The 19,837-nt window shown below is 37.7% G+C and overlaps 4 protein-coding genes across 5 annotated transcripts; 3 read left to right on the forward strand and 1 right to left on the reverse strand.

The window, feature by feature from the left end:
- Window positions 1-283: 283 nt before the first annotated feature.
- Window positions 284-2,117, forward strand: LOC131025730 (uncharacterized). The gene is made up of 2 exons (XM_057955520.1): window positions 284-559; window positions 915-2,117. Exon 2 carries the CDS (start codon window positions 915-917, stop codon window positions 2,115-2,117), a length of 1,203 nt encoding a protein of 400 aa, XP_057811503.1. The 5' UTR covers window positions 284-559.
- A 4,247-nt stretch (window positions 2,118-6,364) lies between these two features.
- LOC131026214 (uncharacterized protein C594.04c-like) lies at window positions 6,365-7,791 on the forward strand. Its single transcript, XM_057955994.1, has 3 exons — window positions 6,365-6,702; window positions 6,789-7,052; window positions 7,162-7,791. The coding sequence occupies exons 1-3, from the start codon at window positions 6,451-6,453 to the stop codon at window positions 7,636-7,638; spliced, it is 993 nt and encodes a 330-aa protein (XP_057811977.1). The 5' UTR covers window positions 6,365-6,450; the 3' UTR covers window positions 7,639-7,791.
- Window positions 7,792-9,341: 1,550 nt separating this feature from the next.
- LOC131026215 (uncharacterized) lies at window positions 9,342-12,048 on the forward strand. 2 transcript variants are annotated; one of them, XM_057955997.1, is made up of 3 exons: window positions 9,342-9,615; window positions 9,684-9,821; window positions 11,784-12,048. In XM_057955997.1, the coding sequence occupies exons 1-3, from the start codon at window positions 9,525-9,527 to the stop codon at window positions 11,798-11,800; spliced, it is 246 nt and encodes an 81-aa protein (XP_057811980.1). In that variant the 5' UTR covers window positions 9,342-9,524; the 3' UTR covers window positions 11,801-12,048. The 2 variants fall into 2 exon arrangements, with proteins under 2 accessions (XP_057811980.1, XP_057811979.1); XM_057955996.1 differs by lacking the exon at window positions 11,784-12,048 and having other exon boundaries at window positions 9,387-9,615; window positions 9,684-10,122.
- Window positions 12,038-16,480, reverse strand: LOC131026213 (LRR receptor-like serine/threonine-protein kinase GSO1). Its single transcript, XM_057955993.1, has 2 exons — window positions 12,585-16,480; window positions 12,038-12,517 (listed from the first exon to the last, which is right to left on the reverse strand). The coding sequence occupies exons 1-2, from the start codon at window positions 15,946-15,948 to the stop codon at window positions 12,147-12,149; spliced, it is 3,735 nt and encodes a 1,244-aa protein (XP_057811976.1). The 5' UTR covers window positions 15,949-16,480; the 3' UTR covers window positions 12,038-12,146.
- Between the last annotated feature and the right edge of the window lie 3,357 nt (window positions 16,481-19,837).

The raw sequence follows: 19,837 nt of genomic DNA on the forward strand, positions 1-19,837 counted from the left end.
ATAATAGACTTGCACATAAAATAATAAGAAATTATATACCAATTATTTGGAAATTCATATATTCGGTAATGAAATAATATTATATAGCCAAAAAGTAAAGTATCCGCCATTAAATTATTTGATTTATCACTAGCCGCTAACAAAAAATATATGGCGGCTACTGGGCTTTTTGTACGATTTTCTGGCGGATACTTGGTTGCGATTTTCCCCTTTTGTATTTGTTGCGATTTTTTACTTTTAATTTTTTAGTAAAAAATTAAAAGTACATACTGAGAAGGTGACTCTGCAAAAAATTTGGTTGTAGTGGGGCATTAATGCTAATTTTATGCATGCGTGAGGTGACATGCAATAATAGATTGAAGCCGTATTGAATGAACACTGCACTTCACGTGAACTTTTTGTAAGGAATCAAGTTTAGTCCTTATAAGGCTGCATTTGTGAATGACCAAAACACAAATTGAAATACTCACCTTGAATTTCATAAATTCAGGCATACCCTAAAGATTTGAGTGGTTTTGTGCGAGAGGAGGCAATTTGTGTTGAATTTCAGCCCGAAAAGGTGATTCTCCTGTATTGTTTGTATAAATTATAGTTTGCATGTTTAATCGTACGTTGTTTTTAACGTTGAGAGCATGTTTTACGTTATTTTAATGAATTTCTTTATTATCTGAAATTTAAAAGCATGTTAGGGAAATATTAAACTTTTTTCTAATATAATTGAATGTTTTGAACCCAAAAAATAAAGTATCCGCCAGAATATCATTAGAAAACGATAATAGCCGCCGACCCTACAAGGTCAGCGGCTACTGGTGTCGGATAATGATTTACTGGCGGATACTTCATTTTTCGAGCTTATTGTGATGTTTTGAACTTTTTAAACGTATTTTAATACTGTATTTTATGTGGTTTTATAGATGGAATTCGTGAGATACATATATGTGAGATACAACGGAGTCGTCGATGGTATACACTATGTTGGCGGGGCTACGGAGGTCCTTCCCCTCTTAAATGAAACAGTTGCGAGCCTGATATACAGCATCAACAATGTGCTGACAACGCATTCGTTGAGCCCGAACTATCAATTGTATTATTTGGCGACCAATCGATTTGGAAGGGAGACGAAATGCGTAATAAGTGACGACGATGATGTGCAAGGCTTGTTGGAAACTGCCGAATATCCCATGGTGTACGTTGAGCACAACAACGACCCGGTCGAAGAAGTGTACATCCCTACTTTTGATTTTGGCCAGGCTTCGGGATACGGAGATGATGAAGCACAATCTAGTCAGTATGAGACGTCGTATCATGCTCGCGAGAGCGCGCCTCCAACACAGTACTTTTCATGGGATGGGCAACCGTTGGACGAATCCGCATGGAATCTGAATGAAATGTGCGGGAGATTCAACCAGGTGCGGACGGATGACGATTCTGATGAAGAAGCCGTACAACCTGAAGACGAAGCCGAAGAACCTGATGACGATTCTGATGAAGAAGACGAAGAATACGATCCAACGAACGAGTCGGGCACAGATTCTGCCGCCTCTGAGGATTTATTAGACGATGATCTGATAGAGTTCACGGCGACCGAGCGAGCAGGTTGGATCCGACAAAGTAGAACCCGTCACGGAAATCCGACGGACTCGACCGGTGATCTATCTAATTGGATAGTTCCGTTGATTCCAGTGGACGCCACGACTTCGCTCGTTGCTCGCGAGAGTGAGCTGTCCAGAGTTGCTGATTTGGGGAAGAACTCTTTTTACAACAGTAAAGAAGAATTGGTCCTTGTTGTTGGCTTCTGGAATATGAAGCAAGGGGCTGAGGCAAAAGTTGTACGCTCAGATCAGGGACGCCTCTATTACAAGTGCAAGCACTCTGATAAGTGCAAGTTCGATGTGCGTGCATCTTGTCACGGCGGAGGGATGTGGGGAGTGCATAAGTTTAAAGAGCACTCTTGCGAAGGGGAGTTGGGCATTTTGAAACGAATAAAGGCACATTCGAATGTGGTTGCAGCTTATGTGGAAAAAAGAATACGCGATGACGGAGAGGTCATTAAACCCCCGCATTGCATATGGCTATGGCTGGGCCCAAATAGGGAATTTTCTCAAGACCCCAAATGAATAGGGCCCAAGAAGGACCGTAGAAGTGATACTTTTTACAATCCTTTTTTATTGTGCTGTGCTTCAACCTGTAGTTCAAGCTTCTATACGCGCACGATCCCCAAGGAAATCTGGAAAAGGTCGGCAAATCATCCACCAGCTTCCAAGTCCAGGACTGCACGGGTCGGCGCACGTCCACTCCTAATACAAATGCGTGTAGCACCAACAAGTGGGCCACACGGAGGTACAACCCGCCGTCGGTGTCAACCACTGGATTGACGGTGTCGAAATATATATCCGCCAGCTCCCGCACTGACACCGGTTGAGAGCGGCAAAATTGTCTAAATGTATGAGCCCGACTCAGATCGTGCTCAGCCTCGGGGTCAAAAGGATCATCCCCAAAGGACAATCCTGTCACGAGAGCGAAATCTCTCGGAGTAAACTCAACGTTCCTCCCGTTGATGTAGAAGCAGATCTCATCATCCTCATCGTCTCTCGTGATCTTAAGATGACGAGAGACAATATGGTGCAATGCAGCATTGCACTTCTGGCCCGGCTGCCAATCCAACATCATCCCAAAGCACCCATGCCTGAACGTATTCTCCAGTGCAAAACCGCCAATTTCGTTTAGTCTCGAGACTACTGTCGATAGGTAACTAATATTGTTGTACGTACTGATCTCAACTGCCACACGATTGATTTGCTCGGGCCTCGAATAAGGGACCTATTCAATACAAAAAATAACTCAATTTACAAAACATAATGAATTAACAAACATCAACTAATAATAAGGCATAATTAACTATTAAATTACTAGAAACATAAATAAAAAAATATAGATCCTCCTTAAACAAGTATCCGCCAGTAATTAATTTTTTTAAGAAGTAGTCGCCTGGTGTTTTCAAACCCGGCGGCTACTTCTTAAAAAGATTAATTACTGGCGGATATTAGGTAATTATGGTTCTATATGTTTTTATTAGTATGTTATAAATTTTTAAATTCTGAATAACCAAAAAAACGTTATTATTTTATGCGTAATACAGTAAAATTAACCTAATGATCTAAATAGACGATTAAATATATCTAAATATGCTTCAACTAAATAAAAATTCTAACAACACTGAAACTATACTCAAACTTGTAACAGCACTCAACTACACTATATCTAACATATACGAAACATATAAATAAATCTAACAAATACTATATCTAAATCAAAATTCAATACTATACAAAACATATGAAAATTCGAAACATATAAATTGTAACATACAAACATATAAATTCTAACATAATGATTCTAACATAAAAATTCACCCATATACAAAACATATAAAAATTCGAAACATACAAAACATATACTTACTTAAAAATATACAAAATTCGAAACATATACAAAACATATAGATTCTTAACATATAAATATATCTAACATATACAAAACAAATAACAAGTATACTTACTTGGTTTGAAGAAGAAGCCATGGCGTGAATTGTGTAAAATATTGTGTAAATGGGCTGATTTTTTCCTTCTCTCAAGTGGAGTGCGGCTGATTTGAAGAAGAGGAACCAAAACAATGGATTTTTTCCTCCAGCGGCTGATTTTTTCCTTCTCTCAAGTGCGCGGCTGCTTCTCTACTTCTTAACCCTAATTTAACATAAAATATTGTGTAAATGGGCCCTACCCAATTTATCTCTCTTATCAAAGCTTCAATTTTTTCAAACAAATCCCACAAAAGCCGTGCCCGCTCAATTCTAGCCGCCCGTGACTTAATTTGCTGCAAAGCCTATAGATTCCCACCCTATAAAGCTTTCACCCTTGCCGGTTGAATTGTCCAATCACAATTAAATTAGCTTTAGCTCTTCAAAATTGAAAAAAATACAACAACCATTAATTGGAACGATAATAAATAAAATTTATATATATTGTGATATAAAAAGCAGTAATAAATGACATGGTACTATTATCCGCCAGTAAAAAGTATCCGCTAGAAGTAGCCGCTTAGGGTTTCTTTCACGCGGCTAATTCTAGAGGATACGAATTACTGGCGGATAATTATATGGAAGGCTCTATAGTATTTTACTGTTTCATAATATATGATTATATATTATTTTTATCCAACATTTTCTATTATTTTATGTGTTAGGCTATATTAATTCCTGTTAAATAAAATAAAATAAAAAATTCGAGACTTATTACACCACTATAATCCAAATTTGTCTAAATAGAAGCCTATTATGTATTTCTACTTCATAGAATATATTTTAAAAAAAGAAATACAAAATTAAGGTAAGTTTGTGTATAATAAAACAGTAATACGAGGATGACAAAAATTGTACTTTAAGTATATTTGGAAACAAAAAAAAATTATGAACCTAATGTATACATTATCCGCCAGTAAAACATAGCCGCTAGCATTAGCCGCCGGGTTTAAAAAACCCGGCGGCTAATGCTAGCGGCTATGTTTTACTGGCGGATAATGTATACATTAGGTTCATAATTTTTTTTTGTTTCCAAATATACTTAAAGTACAATTTTTGTCATCCTCGTATTACTGTTTTATTATACACAAACTTACCTTCATTATTTTCAAACTTAGGGCATTATACGTCAATCATCTTACAATAATTGCACATTTATCTGGTTTTGTGCATTTTTAACTACCTATCTTACACATTTTCTTACACAATTGTACTTGTGTAAGAAAAGTGTAAGAACTTTTACAAAAAACCAAGCAACCCATCACCATCAAGTGTACTTTTCGGCTTTGACTTTCAAAGTGGGTAGTTTTGCAAGACATTTTATTGATGTGGGTAGATTTAATTCCAACCCTAATATATTTTACTTACAATAAATGAAATAAATAACAAGGCGTATTAAAATCATAAAAAATAAAAACATATAACACGAAGAACATTAATGTTTCAGAAAACTACATATTTCAATAACAAAAACATAATTATGAATAGAAAAAAGCATAATAAAAAATATAATAAAAATGTTAAAACTATATATAAAAAAATAATTACCTTTATCCATCATTCCATCTTCACATATACCAACGATTGCAGAGTAGTATTAATTAAAGAATTAATTTTCTATCACTCTAAGAAACGTAGATACAAAAAAAAATCGAGATATAATACTTAAACAAGGTATTACAAAGATATGATTAAAACTATCCAAAATTAAAAAAGATTCGGTCAAACCCAAACACTAATAAACGGTTACATAAAAAGATGATTTACCTAACTAACCTTTTCGAAATTATAGTAATTAAAAAATCTAAGTCAAAACTCCAAAAATCAATTTCTATTTGAGAGTGTTTTATGCCTATGGAAAAAATCTGAAAAAATCGAAAGATTTTGTATTTTTTTTTCAAATTTTAAAGGTTTCGGGAAAAACCAGAATTTGTTATGATAAAAAACAAATATGATTTAATGTCAATTAATAATATGTATTTAAGATATTGGAAATAAATATGAAACATTTCGTTTGTATATATATAATAGTTACTTTTAAATTAATGAAAGAAAATATCTTATGTGTTTTTTATGAAAATAAATATAAAGTTAACGATTTTTATGTTTTTCAATAGTCAAATATATAACAAAATATATAATAGACATCAACATTTTACAAATGTTGGGCTTTGATGTCAGCGTCATTCTTCAATTATTGTTAAAAGAAAATATAGTATTAGATATACAATTTATTGTTAAAACTGAAACTTTTCGTTTTTTTATTATTTAAATAAATAATTTCTATGATATACACAGAAATTTACATTGAACTAACTTTTTTTTTTTCATAAGCCCAATACTTATTTAATGCTTTTAGTCCGATTAATTACTTGCTCTTGGGCCTTCATATTTTTTTGTGGGACAAATTAAAATAATAATAAAAAAATGTGATTTTTTGTCCATATGTAGAATTACTTTATATGCACACAGATTTTTTTATGTATTTTTAATACATAAGTTACTTATTTAATATGAACTGTAATATGGTTTAATATGAACTGTATGATATGAAAGTCATTTATTATTTTAATTCCTATTTTTTGTATTATGTAATATACATGATTAATATTGTATTATGTACCAATACTATACTTCACAGATACGTATGAATATTCATGTCGTATCATGGGTACGTTACTCTTATTATATATATTACTTTTATTAAATACGTATGAATATTCATGTCGTGTGAAAAATTGGATCGTGCGAAGCACGGGTATAATACTAGTGTGTTACAAAACTCACAAGTCGAACCAGTTAATTTGCTGAAAAAAAAAAGAATAGAGATCTACGAACCAGACCTAGTAGTTTTTAGTGTGCGGATCATTGCCATGGCGGCGTCGAGTAGCAAAGCTCACCCCAACAATCTACGCAATGCTGTGGTTGCGCTTTTCGTTCCTCTCCCCTCCATTCTCTTCTATCTCTCCTTCCTCCGCCGCTACTCCGCCGCGGAATCACCCGATTCTCTCCCTCCTCTCTGGGCTTGGTGCTGCCACCACCCTCTTCTCTTAGCCAATGCTCTCTTCTTTTTCAATGTCAATCTACTTTTTTGGATCGTGGGTCTCCTCCAATCTAGCCACTGGGTTTGTACCTGGCTTCCAACTCCCAATCTCGCAATTGAATTTTCTTCATTTCGTTTTCTCTTATCGGTGAGAACCGGTTGTTGCAGATGATAGATTTGTATTGGACGGTGATACCTGTGATGCTCGCTCATTACTTCGCGACTCACCCATTAGCAGAATCCGATGCTTTGAGATCGAGGCTCGTGACTTTTTTGACGTGGCTTTGGGCGTTGCGGCTCACTCACAGCTACTTCCGCCGCGAAAGGTGGCAGTGGGGTGCTCGAGAAGACTGGAGATTCAACGATTTGCGCCGCCAATACGGCAGAAACTGGTGGTGGATGTCATTCTTTGCTGTCTATCTCTCACAGCAGGTTCTGTTTTATCTGGCTTTGATAATTGTAGTCCAACTGTTCGATGAAATTCCTCAACGAACTTAATACTAAAAACCGTTGTTTTTATCTGCTTTTGATGAAATGGCAGGTTTTCTTAATTGGGATATGCTTGCCTCTCTACGTTGTCCACACCAAAGACAGGCGAATCAATGCCTGGGATGTAGCTGCTGCAGTAGTTTGCTTAACTGGTATCACGGTTGCATATTTCGCAGATACGCAGCTTCACAATTTTGTTAGCAGAAACGAGAGGCGGAAAGAGGCCGGCCAGGCATTAGTGCCGAATCTTGATGAGGGCGTATGGCGCTACTCACGACATCCAAACTATTTTGGTGAGCAGTTGTGGTGGTGGGGATTGGCGATCTTCGCTTGGAACTTGGATTGTGGGTGGAGCTTTAATGGTGCATTGGTTAATAGTTTGTGCTTGGCGTATGTCACTCTTCTTGTGGAGGAGCGAATGTTGAAACAGGAGTACAGGGCTCAGGCATACAAGAAGTATCAAGAAACGACATCCGTTTGGATACCTTGGTTCAAGACTTCCCGGGTTGGGAAACACAAAGGAACATGATCGCCATATGATTTGTTTGAGTATGTTCACATCTGCTCTCATTGCCTTTTGCACCTTTTCATCTCTTCTGTAACTTGTGTTGCTTTGCATTTCAACTCAATTTCAATTCGCTCTCAATCTTTTGTTGCAATGAAATTTTACATTGTAGAAAAATCTCATTTGATATTCGCCTGCTTGAACTTGTTAAGAGGATTTTAGGAGAATAATTTTTTTCTGAATAAAGCTGTTGATGCATTGCTTCCTAATGTGACGAACTATGCTTTTTTTGTAGGCCACTGTCCAAAAAAAATTAGGAGAGCTTGAGAGTTTAGATCATGCATATATATTTGTTAAGATATAGCTTTGTTGCCAATTAAGTCTAGAGCCAATAATGTCGAATCAAATATTTTATATAATGTAGTGTATTGTATTGTAAATCTTTGACATCGTCTAATGATACACATCGAAAATAATAGTCAAGAATATGATTTAAAAATATAATTAATTCGTGTGTAGAGGATATAAACACACAACAATTAGAACAATTTACTTGTCGCGTAGCAAATGGAGTAATATTGTAGCAATTCCTGTAATTGAATCTATTACTTTGGTATCCACGTATATTGCAAATCTGATGCAGGACAATTTCCGGTGTACAATTTCATATTCGAAAGTTAGAAAATCTCTGATTGAATTCTATAGTATTTTAAGTATTTTTCCTCTTGTGTTTCTGTGACTGCATGTGTGTGTCAAAAGAAATCGATTCTTATTCTTGTAGGAGTAGTAGCCACTTTTACCTTAGTAAACAATTGGGCATTTCTTTTATCTCCATTTGATTAATCCAATAGTCTAACTATTTATTAATTTATTAAAAATTTTCAGAATATATCATATACTTATCTTAACTTTAGTTCAAAATTATTTTTCAATATTGGACTAGCATTAGATTAAAACAGAGTACTATCTTTGTATCCTTGAGCGGATCAATAATACACATAAAGTATGAACCTAGAGGCCTCCATTATCGTTGATAATCTAATTAAAATCTACACAAAACTTCTAGAATGCTTTGTGTAGCAAACTTGATATATATGAAGAACATTTATGTAAAACAAAAACCTTTAAGTGAAGATACATTAACATCCTTTTATTCACAAATCACTCGATTAAGCCTAGAATTTAGCACTGTATTGTTTCAATAGCTCAATCAATTTATCTCATCTTTATTAAATGACCCATATCGATCATGTTCAACTTTCTGAAGTTCGAACATATCAATTGCACTGGCTAGTAATTTAATGGTCAAATGATAGAGAAATTGAGTATTCTTCTCGAAATGTCAATTGATAAATGAATCATAATCTTAACACAACTACTATCTTCCCTTATATATCATGATATACCTAACACAAGTTGTATTTAGCCTATCGGTCGGTGTACAAACATTATACTTGATCAAAAATAAGTATTGCCCTCAAATAAAGGGATTGTCACAATCTTCCATACACCAATAAGCAAAAACATCAAAATAAATAATATGTCAATACTCTTTAAAGTATCCACGTGTATATTACGAGTATTTAATATCTTATGGTTGTGAGAATAACTATATTCTCTAAGAATGTGATATATTTTCTAATTTATATTTTAAAATAAATTTTAATTTATCCAATCCCGAAATCAAGAAATATAAATAACAGGGTGAACAGTATTGAATCTAAATTTAATTTATCTATTTTTATAGCAAGAAAAGATTCACTAAACGGGCTCTTTTTTTGGGCCTGGCAGTACAAATTTGTAATCAAATGTGGCCCATACAGGGCAGGGCCTATGAAATATTTCAGGCGTCGTCGTCATTGTAATACAACTCAGTGAAAAACTTGCAGGCAGAGAGAGAGAGAGAGGAGATGGCAATCAGCGCGACTATGTTCGGAGCCCTACTGGGAATGGGGACCCAGATGTACTCTAACGCTCTCCGCAAGCTCCCTTACATGCGCCGTAAGCGCTCTTTTTTTTTTTTTCTGATTGTTTTGTCGAATTAAACAATTGTGAGTGGTGAACTGCAGATCCGTGGGAGCATGTGCTGGGAATGGGTTTGGGGGCGCTATTCGTTAACCAATTGATCAAGTTCGATGCAAAGGCTCAGGAGGATCTCGACAAATTGCTCATCAAGGCCAAAGAAGCCAACGAACGCCGCTACTTTGGTAGTATACTCGCCCTCCCCATTCCTTTCTTAATTGCACATTTCTAATTGGAATTGGTTATTGTTCCCATCGGGTTCGCCTCCCTTTCTTCTTTTTCCATTTCTTCTTGCCCTCTCCTACATTCATAATCTAAATGCACTAGGGTTTAGTCGTACGGCTCCGATAAACGAGTTTTGCTGTAGTTAATCATAAATTTCTCTCACTACAAAAAATTTCAATGCCTCATCTTTGCTCGTCTCTCCCTTTTCATATGCCTTACTATGTTCCTCTTTTTACACAATAAACAATTTTTACGTATTGATTATTGATGTTGTGATAATGAAATTGGAAGTATATTAATTCAGGGACGCTTGCAATCCTTTTCCTCGCGATATCTGATAATAACTAATGGCTTTTAGTTTCATGTAATATCATTGTTTGACTTATATAAACTGCTTACTAGTGCGGAAGACAAAGATGCTAGTTGTTGTATCGGGGATGACAACTGAAAGCCTATTGAGGATTATGAGAACCCACTTTCTATGCATATAGCTGCTTGATGCCTCGGATAATATTCTTGAGTAGCTAGAGTTACTAAAAGAAAACAAATAAGTAGAAAAGATTTTTACTCATACATGAATCAAAAATTTAAGAGAGAGAGCATTTCATGCACCATTATTATTATTATACCAATCCTACCAAGTACCAATCGTACAATCGTACAAGTTGTATGTGTGATCTTTGTAATGCTAACATAATTTGCTGAATTTATTGAATGAGTTGTGAACAAGGCATAAGAAGTAAATCTGGAAATCATACTAGACATGACATAACAAGGTTTGTTTCATGATTGTGATGATGCTAGCTAATAAAAAGATACATTTTCAGATATAGCATGATCGAAGAGTACATAATAAAAGATACATGTTCAGATACAGCATGATCGAACATGTACAGGCAACCTTCACTAGGATAGTAGGATTATAAAGAAAAAAACAGAGGCATGACCAGAAATTTAAGCATCCAGTTTCGCCCTCATTGTATTCCTATGTCTTTGATCATTACTTCAAGGCCTCATTGCTTTTGTTAGAGACTACTAGTTCTTGTCAACCGAAATTGAATTATTTTCAAGTCATTACACTTCGAGGCCTCATCACTTTTGTTAGAAACTACTAGTTCTTGTCAACCAAAATTGAATTATTTTCAAGATATTGGTAGCTCTATTCCATTGATATGAAATTCATAGTTGGAAGTGGAAGACGAAAGTAAAAAGTTTGAAACTGAAACAGGTAATCGGTAACCATGCAGGTTATGCCTACCAAATATCCTCAGAATCATCCTGAAATTTTGCATTGGATGAAAAGAATATTGCTCAAAGTCGTGCTATCAGGATGTCTGCTTTCCGATTTTCAGGCTGATTCTAATGATATTGGGGAGGCATAACCTGCATGTTAGCTATTTGCCTGTTTCAGTTTAGAACTCCTGACTTTCATCTTCCACTTTGTATCAGTGGATAGAGCTGTCAATATCTTGCAAATTAATTCAATTTTGGTTGGCAAGAAGTAGTAGTCAAGTGATCAGGCCTCGAAGTAATGATCAAAGACATATGAATACAATGAGGGCGAAACTGGATGCTTAAATTTTTGGTCATGCCTAGTGAAGGTTGCCAATAATTTTATTTTATTTATCTACTGAAAAAGTTGGTGTCACAGGAGATAGTGGACGGTTATTAAGATTAAGATGATTAAAATTCTTTTAGCGGGGACACTATAGTGTAGTTAGATGGTTTGACCCCAACTGTTTTATGAGTTTGCCACTCCATTTTATTAATGCTTGGTTTCACTTCATTTAGCTTGCCAATCCCATGGTTGTTTACTACATCTAAAACTCTGTGCATCATCACTTATATTTTCTCTAATGTACACATTTGGGATCCTTCATCGAGATGCTTAAGGTAATTTTCTTTGGATGTTGTGTTTACAGATGATGATGAAGAATAAACTTTCGGCATCAAGAGGCTTTAGGTCATTTTCTTTGGATATTGTGTTTGGAGATGATGATGAAGAATAAAAGATGTTGGAAGTGTTAGCTCTTTCGTATCATAATTACTTTTCTGCAAAGAATTGTTAGCCTAATTTTGTACTAGGCTGCATGGGCTTGCGCTTATTTTATATTCTACACACTTTTTCCCTGCATTCATCATTAACAAAATTAATGCAAGCATACTGCGCAAAAAGTTGTGAGAAAATGTGGAACATGGTTATTTGTTGATAGCAATACATCAGAAAATGGTTAGAACATTTGAAGCAGCCCAAATTGGAAATAGTTGTTGGTTAAACAGAGAAGTTACAGAAATTGATCACAGGAGTTGGCAATCATTTTTGCAGATGAAACTACAGTATCATTGAACAAATGCACTAAGTGTTGACATGCTTGGCGGGATGTTGGTCTCTCGGTAGGTGCAGTTTTTGTGCAGCGCATAGCTATTTCAAGCACTTGCAACATAGCACTTTCCTCATTGGGTAACAGTGGTTTTAACGTTGGATCTACTAGCTCCTCACCACCACTCTCCATCCCCGTTTCTACCCATCGCACCATGTCCATATCAACGCCAAATCTCTCATCTGTCGGCATTCTTCCACTCACAAGCTCCACAAGCACAATCCCCATGCTGTAAACATCACTTTTCTCTGTCGCCTTCATCGAGTAGGCGTACTCTGCAACAGACCAAACCGTTATTGGACTCCCACCAAATAATCATTCTCCCATGAAATAAGAACATACCTGGAGCGATATAGCCGTAGGATCCTGCAAACCACGAGTTGGACTCTGTATTTAGGGAATCTTGGTTGTCAGTGATCGCTTTGGCCAGTCCAAAATCTCCCAAATGCGCCTCCATGTCGGCATCCAGCAACACGTTGCTCGACTTTACATCCCTGTGAAGTATCTTGGGCACACAATCATGATGGAGATACTCCATTCCCTGCGCCAATCCCACAGCTATCTTCAATCTGGCATCCCAGTCAAGTATCTTCTTCTTCTTGTTGTTTTCACCGTACAGCCAATCCCACAAGCTCCCGTTCTCCATGTATTCGTAGATGAGCAAGTTGGAGCCGGCCCTCGGGTTGCTACAATACCCCAACAGTCTGACCAGATGCCTGTGTCTTATTCTGCCTAGAGTCTTGATTTCCCTAGCAAAGCTTCTATCCAACATCAGATCATCCTTCCTCGCTATCCTCTTGATCGCCACTGTCTCTCCACTAAACAATTCAGCTCTGTAGATGGTTCCTGACCCCCCACATCCTATTATGAACTCCTCACTCAGATTATTTGTGGCTTCCATGAGATCCATCCATCTGAAATCACACCTGCCACCGCCATTATCAAACAGCGGTCGCCTTTGCTGTGATGAACTAGACGAGTAGGCTGAGTCCACTTCACTGGCCCTTCTGTACGCTTCTCGCCTATGCCTGAAAAAGAGGGCACCTCCCAGCAGCAACGAGACTACTGCAGCTGTGGTAGCTATTGCTGAGATTATCACCAAAGACGATTTACTGAGCCCGGACGAAGATGATGCTGCGTCACTGCAATTCTTGAGTGGGCCACCACAGAGATTCAAATTCCCATCAAAGGCAGACGCGGGCCAACGTGCATAGTGCTTGTCTAACTTTCCTTGAAGACGGTTGAAAGAGAGGTCCAATCTTCCTAAGCTGCTCATTTGACCTACTTGTGGAGGGACTTGTCCAGCTAACGCATTGTGAGATAGATCGAGTGTCTCAAGCTTGGCCAGGGAGGCAATAGATGGCGGGATGTCGCCACTGAGGTTATTGTAGCTGATATCGAGGGCGCTCTGCAAATTCTGGAGCTGCCCAATCTCCGCAGGGATCTCTCCACTGAAGCTGTTCCGCGAAAGCTGAAGTTGGTATAGTTTGTCGAGCTGCCCAATGGTGGGAGGAATTGGACCAGAGAGCTGATTGGTGTCGAGATCGAGCACGTTGAGGGCCTTGAGTTGTCTGACTTGAGGAGGCAGAGTGCCGTTGAGGGAGTTGTTGCTGAGAGACAAGAGCAGCAGATTTGAACAGTTGAATAATCCTGGAGGAAGAGTCCCCGATAACTCATTGGCTGCGAGCTTGAGCTCCCCTAATAGAGGAAGCCGCCCTATCCAAAATGGGACTTCCCCGGATAGACGATTATGATCAAGATCAAGATGAGTGAGTCTCTTGCACAGCGAGAGCTGAACTGGTATCTGCCCCGTCAGCAGATTGCTCGACATATCTAACAGAGATAGTTGTTGGAGTAGCCCAATTGTCCAGGGAATTTCCCCCGTGAAACGGTTGCTGCCAAGCCTTAATCTTTCAAGGGCGGGCGAATTCCCAATTTGATGTGGAATGTCGTGATCGAAGGCGTTGTTGGTAACATCGAACGACAGATAATGAGGAGAAGTGCAGAGTGGAGCGACGCTGCCGTTGAGCTTGTTGTGCGACAGATTGATCCTCGTCAAGTTGGCAAGGCTGGTGAGCTCATCTGGTAGGCTTCCATGGAGGGAGTTGTTGTAGAGCATGAGCTGCTGCAGAGCTCGGAGACGCCCAAACGTGGCCGGAATGGTTCCGGATAGTTGGTTGTCTGCCAAATCGAGTATAGTGAGCTGACGGCAGTTCCCCAGAGTGGCGGGAATCTCCCCGGAAAGATCATTCTGTCTGAGATGAAGGAAATTGAGGTGAGTGAGGCTTCCAAAGGTGATGGGGATCCGCCCCGTGAATTGGTTCCCGAAGAAATCAAGCATTTGCAGGCTGGTGCAGTTGCCAATCTCCACCGGAATGTCTCCGGAGAGCTGGTTGTCGTAGAGATAAAGAATCTCAAGGCTGGTGAGCATGCCCATCTCTCTAGGGAGATTGCCACGTAAATTGTTCTGGTAAAGGGCGAGCGTCTGCAGATTGGTGAGGTTGGCAATCAAGGGAGAAATGGAACCAGAGAGAGTGTTGTTGTTGAGCATGAGGTCGGTGAGCTGACTCATCTGGTACAGCTCCAAAGGGATGACGCCGTCGAGTGTATTATTGGACAAATCAAGCTGCGTCAGCGACGCGCAGTCCCTCAATTGCGGCGGAATCCCACCGTCGAGCTGATTCTGGGCCACCAACAAGTGTTCCAAGCTGGTGGCGTTGGAGCATATGGCCGCTGGCACGCTGCCGGTCAGATTGTTGCTGGAGAGCACCAGGTAAACCAGCTGCCCCATGTTCCCCAGCTCCGGCGGAATTTCTCCGGTGAGCATGTTGCCGGATAAGTCTAAATTCTGAAGATTAACAAGATTGGCAAAGGATTTAGGAATGGGACCTCGGAGCTGATTGCCCAGGAGATTTAGGTATTGGAGATTGGGCAAACTGCCGAGGCCGGCGGGAATCTCCCCCGAGAGAGTATTATTGGCGAGATTGAGTAGCTGGAGATTGGCAAGAGAGGCGAGCTCCTCCGGGATTGATCCATTGAGGCGATTGAGCGCCGCCGTGAAGACCACGAGGCTGGAGCAGTTGGCGAGCTGAGGGGGGATGGGTCCCTCCAGCTGGTTCTGCTGCAAAACCAAGGTCTGGAGGTTGGGCAGCAAACCTAGCTGCGGCGGAATGGGACCGGTGAGGCTGCAAGAGGCCAAACCAAGGGACACCAGATTCTGAAGATTGGCCAGCTGCGGCGGGATAGAGCCGGTGAGATCATTGTCGCCGATTCTGAGGAGGCGGAGGTTGAGGAGGGAGCCGAGCTGGGGAGGAATGGGGCCGGAGAGTTGGTTGGAGAAGAGGAGCAGAGATTCCAAAGAAGATAAGTTGGAGAGAGCAGGTGGGATGGGGCCGGAGAGGTGATTAGAAGAAAGATTGAGGTGGAGCAGGTTGGGCAAGAGGGCGAGAGGCGGTGGGATGGACCCCCGCAGAGAAGAATCAGCGAGATCGAGAGCCACCACAGAGCCGCCGGAGCAGGAAACGCCTCGCCATGCACAGAAATCGGGGTTGTGGATGGACCAGTCTAGTGGGTCGTGGAGGAAAGATTTTCGAGCCTCCAAGAGAATATGGAGGTCGGTGGTGTTGTGGCAATGGCATGACCCCAAACGCAGAATCAGCAGCACAACAACGAGCATCAGCGCTGCCATCGTAGTAGTCGCAGACATGGAACTTGTACCACTAATACTAATAGGCGTGCTGTGCTGCGCTGCATTTATGGCGTCGAGAGTTTGAATTTTGTCATAGGGAATGGAGTGTTGATGGCTGTTTACGACATTAATATTAATATTGAAAATGAAGAGGGAGTCAGAGGAGTAATGAGCACCGTTGCTGTCAACCAGTTAGAGATGGAGAGATGCAGGGTGGGCTAGGGTAGTCTAAAGCCCACCGCCAACACGCATCGCCGGAAAATTGTTAAGTGGCTCACAGAATTATTTGCCTCAGCCCCCGCCAACTAAGTATCAGGGTATTGGCTATCTGCAGAAGTTACGCTACTCAATGAATTAAATTTTGCTGTAAGATGGTTGACAGATTGTGATTTGCAGAAACTCTCAAGACTAAAAATGGACTTTTGGAGAGTTGCAGATGGTTTGGGTAGAGAGAGCTGGAACTTTCTTATTTAAAGAATAATTTATTATTTGAACAATAATGGAAAGTGGCATATTTTTTGGGGGAAAAATTAAAGTTAAATTCATCTTCATACTAATTCTTTGATTATTTTTTAAAATATCCTTCTGATTTTCCTTCTTTTTTCTGCAGCTCTTTTTTTTTTTTTTTGTCTAGAACTTACATTATAGTCATCTTAAACTAGTATATTTACGTATAAGTGAAGGATGTCTTTTGTAATATGATATCTATAATTAATAATATTAGGATTATAATTATTACATCCTCCGTCTCATTATAAATATTTCAATTTTCATAATGGGATGTACCATTATAAATGTCTCATTCTTTTGTTGGTAATATATTTTCTCTCTGTACCTAATATTTAAATAATTTTTATTAACCCATTTTATTTATTAATTACACATTTCTTAATCTTCGTGTTCAAAAATAGACATAAGTATTATTTAGATATGTATTGATCGATTGGTAATCAATTAATTATTAACTTAATGGTTGAGTATGAATAAAAAAACTTAATGGTTGAGTTACACATCAATTTAAATATAAAAAAATGTTATATAAGTGGAGATGGGTGTGTCATATTTCTCAAATTAAATAGAGAAAATATCTATTTTGTGTGTGAAAATAAATAAATAATATGAACGTGGAATCGAAGGAATACACATAGCTTGAGCAAGTTTCAAAAATAAATAAAAAAATTGTCGTTCAAGAACATAAGCTAGATTCCATCTCCTTTTTAGATACAAATGAACTTTTGCATAAAAAAAGATTTTGATCTCTCAACATTGCCACTTAAACTATGCCTCAATTTTACTTTAAATCTAAATTATAATTAAATTTAAAAATTTTCTTCAAACAAACAAAAAGATAACTTAGGATTTGAAATAAATAATAATTGAAAGTTGCTTATGACTTAAAATCCTTGGAATGTGTCAATGCAAACGATATTATTTTATCAAAGATTAAAAAAAATGATATAATATGAAGATGGAAATATGATGGGGAAATTAAATGAAAGGCATTAATTAGATTTGGGAAATAAGGTAGCTGATAATTTTACAAATATGCAGTTTATTAGTCAGGGGTGTAATCGAGTCGAGCCGAGCTGAATAGTGTCTTGTTCAAGCTTGGCTCGTTTAGCTAATCAAACTGTTTGATTAATTATCGATCGAGCTTTAATCGAGTCGAATACAGTGCCGAGCCTAATCGAGCTTTAATTAAAATTTAATTTTTTATTTAAAATTTTAGATATTTTCCTAATACATAAGTTAATTTTCAAATATATAAGTTATTTTGATTCACAAAAATAGTATATTTACTATTTCCTTGTAAATAAATGATGTTAATTAGATACTTAATCCAAATATATTACTACATATAGTATAAAATATTAAGACATTTAATGAATAATCTTATGTTTTTAAGATAAATCCCTTCACGAGCTTGTTCACGAGCTAACGAGCCGAGTATCGTCGTGTTCAAGCTTGGCTTGTTTAGTTAAACGAGTTGTTCATTAAATTACCGATCGAGCTTTTATCGAGTCGAACGTCGAATAGCTCACGAGTAGCTTGGCTCGTTTACAGCCCTAATATTAGTAATACAAAGAGTTAAATGTGATAAGGTAGGTTGTGTGGGGCAAGGCGAGGATGTAAGAGGGCGGTTAAAGTCGGACCAAAATGAAGTTGGCCACACGACTTAATCCTCATTCTGAAAGTGAGCGGTTGAGTTTCCAAATATATCGTCTTCTTCATCACTCTTAAATCTCAATTATCAATTACATTTACATCTTCTAAAATTCTTTCCTTTCGATTCTACCTAACCAACTATTCCCCTTTAAGGTTATACATATAACAACCACCAAATCCCCTACGCACGCCTCCCTTATTTTTCACAAGAGAAGCAGATGCATAATTTGACTGTATAATGGAATGAGCTACCCACTCCTGCTTTACTTTGATGAATATACTTGAGTTGAACCAATTCCCTTTAGTCAATCCTCAAATTTCTCTGCTCTAAACTTGGCATAATATTATACTTAGGCTAACCCCACAGATTACAATGCAACAATGCAACATTAATTAACAATCTTTATTTTTGGCTGTACGTGTGTATATTTTATTAGTAATTATAATGATTCCGGACAAGAATTTATGCTCCTACTTTTGGATCTATTAGGTGAACAACTCTCTCCAATTAATGCACTCACAATTAAGTTTGTAATCTCTTGTAAAAGTTGATATTGCTCCCCCTCTAATTAAACGTAACGTGTAACATACCCATTACAATTGAAAAATGAGATGCATGGATCAATGAAAATGTCTCCCAAAACCAAAAGGGTTACTACTTACTACTAAGTGTGGGCATTTATGAATCCGTGTATGTATAAACAAATCCAATTAATGCTGGAGCGACATTAGAATGAATGCCTCTATCCTTATCTATTGATGCTGTCACGGACTTCCCTTTTCATTGTCTCTTTCGTATCATCATCCCATCTTATTCTTACGTTCCCACCTTCCACACTCCTCAAAAATTCAAATTAATAGTCCTTCAAATATCTATATTTAAATAATGACTTAGTACGATAATATACTTCTATTCGCTCTCTTATTTAAAACATTTACCTTTAAGAATATACGTCGATTTAGCACCCCACAACATACAAATATAAATTCATGTAAAAAAAACATCTCTTACAAATAGAAATTCATCAAACAGAAATCACGGAAGTGATCCATCAAGAACACTCTTCCTAGTAAGACCAATACTTAATTGATTTATACAGAAATAAAAGTTAACACGCATCCGGATAAAATTTGACTATATAACACTATAATGCAAAACTACTAGCGATTTCATTAGTCCTGTTACTTTTTGTGTTTATCTTCATGATTGGAGTTCACATCCTCTCGCTTGTATGCCTGCAAAATCTTTACTTTTTCTTATACTTTCTCTATTAGTGTGTTCGTGGTATCAAAATTATAAGATCCTTCATTTGTTTGAGTACTTCCGGTACTCACTACTCTTGAACGAGAATATCATCTTTACTTTTCAAAAAAAAAAAAATATAGCCCCCGCCCCTTTATAGTAATAAATGCAATAATGCACGTAACCAAGATCAAAATTAATAGAATCAACAATAATGTCACTGTGTTTAATAACAGAAGTAGATGCTGACATATGACATGCCAGTTCAAAATGACAATGAGCAAATAATTCATAGTATTAATCAATCTCATCAATTCTTGTCTGTTGTGAATGAGACGGAACTAATTAGCAATTTAGATCCAAAAGGCGAATTTTACTAATATATGCTGTATAAACTAAAAGTACAACATCTTCAGAAATAGAAACATCACTTGTATTACATTGGATCTCATATACTCGCTGTTTTTAAGGAATCCAAAGGGAAAATACACCTTATTA

Source organism: Salvia miltiorrhiza, chromosome 5, assembly GCF_028751815.1.
Source record: "Salvia miltiorrhiza cultivar Shanhuang (shh) chromosome 5, IMPLAD_Smil_shh, whole genome shotgun sequence".
NCBI classification, from domain to species: domain Eukaryota; kingdom Viridiplantae; phylum Streptophyta; class Magnoliopsida; order Lamiales; family Lamiaceae; genus Salvia; species Salvia miltiorrhiza.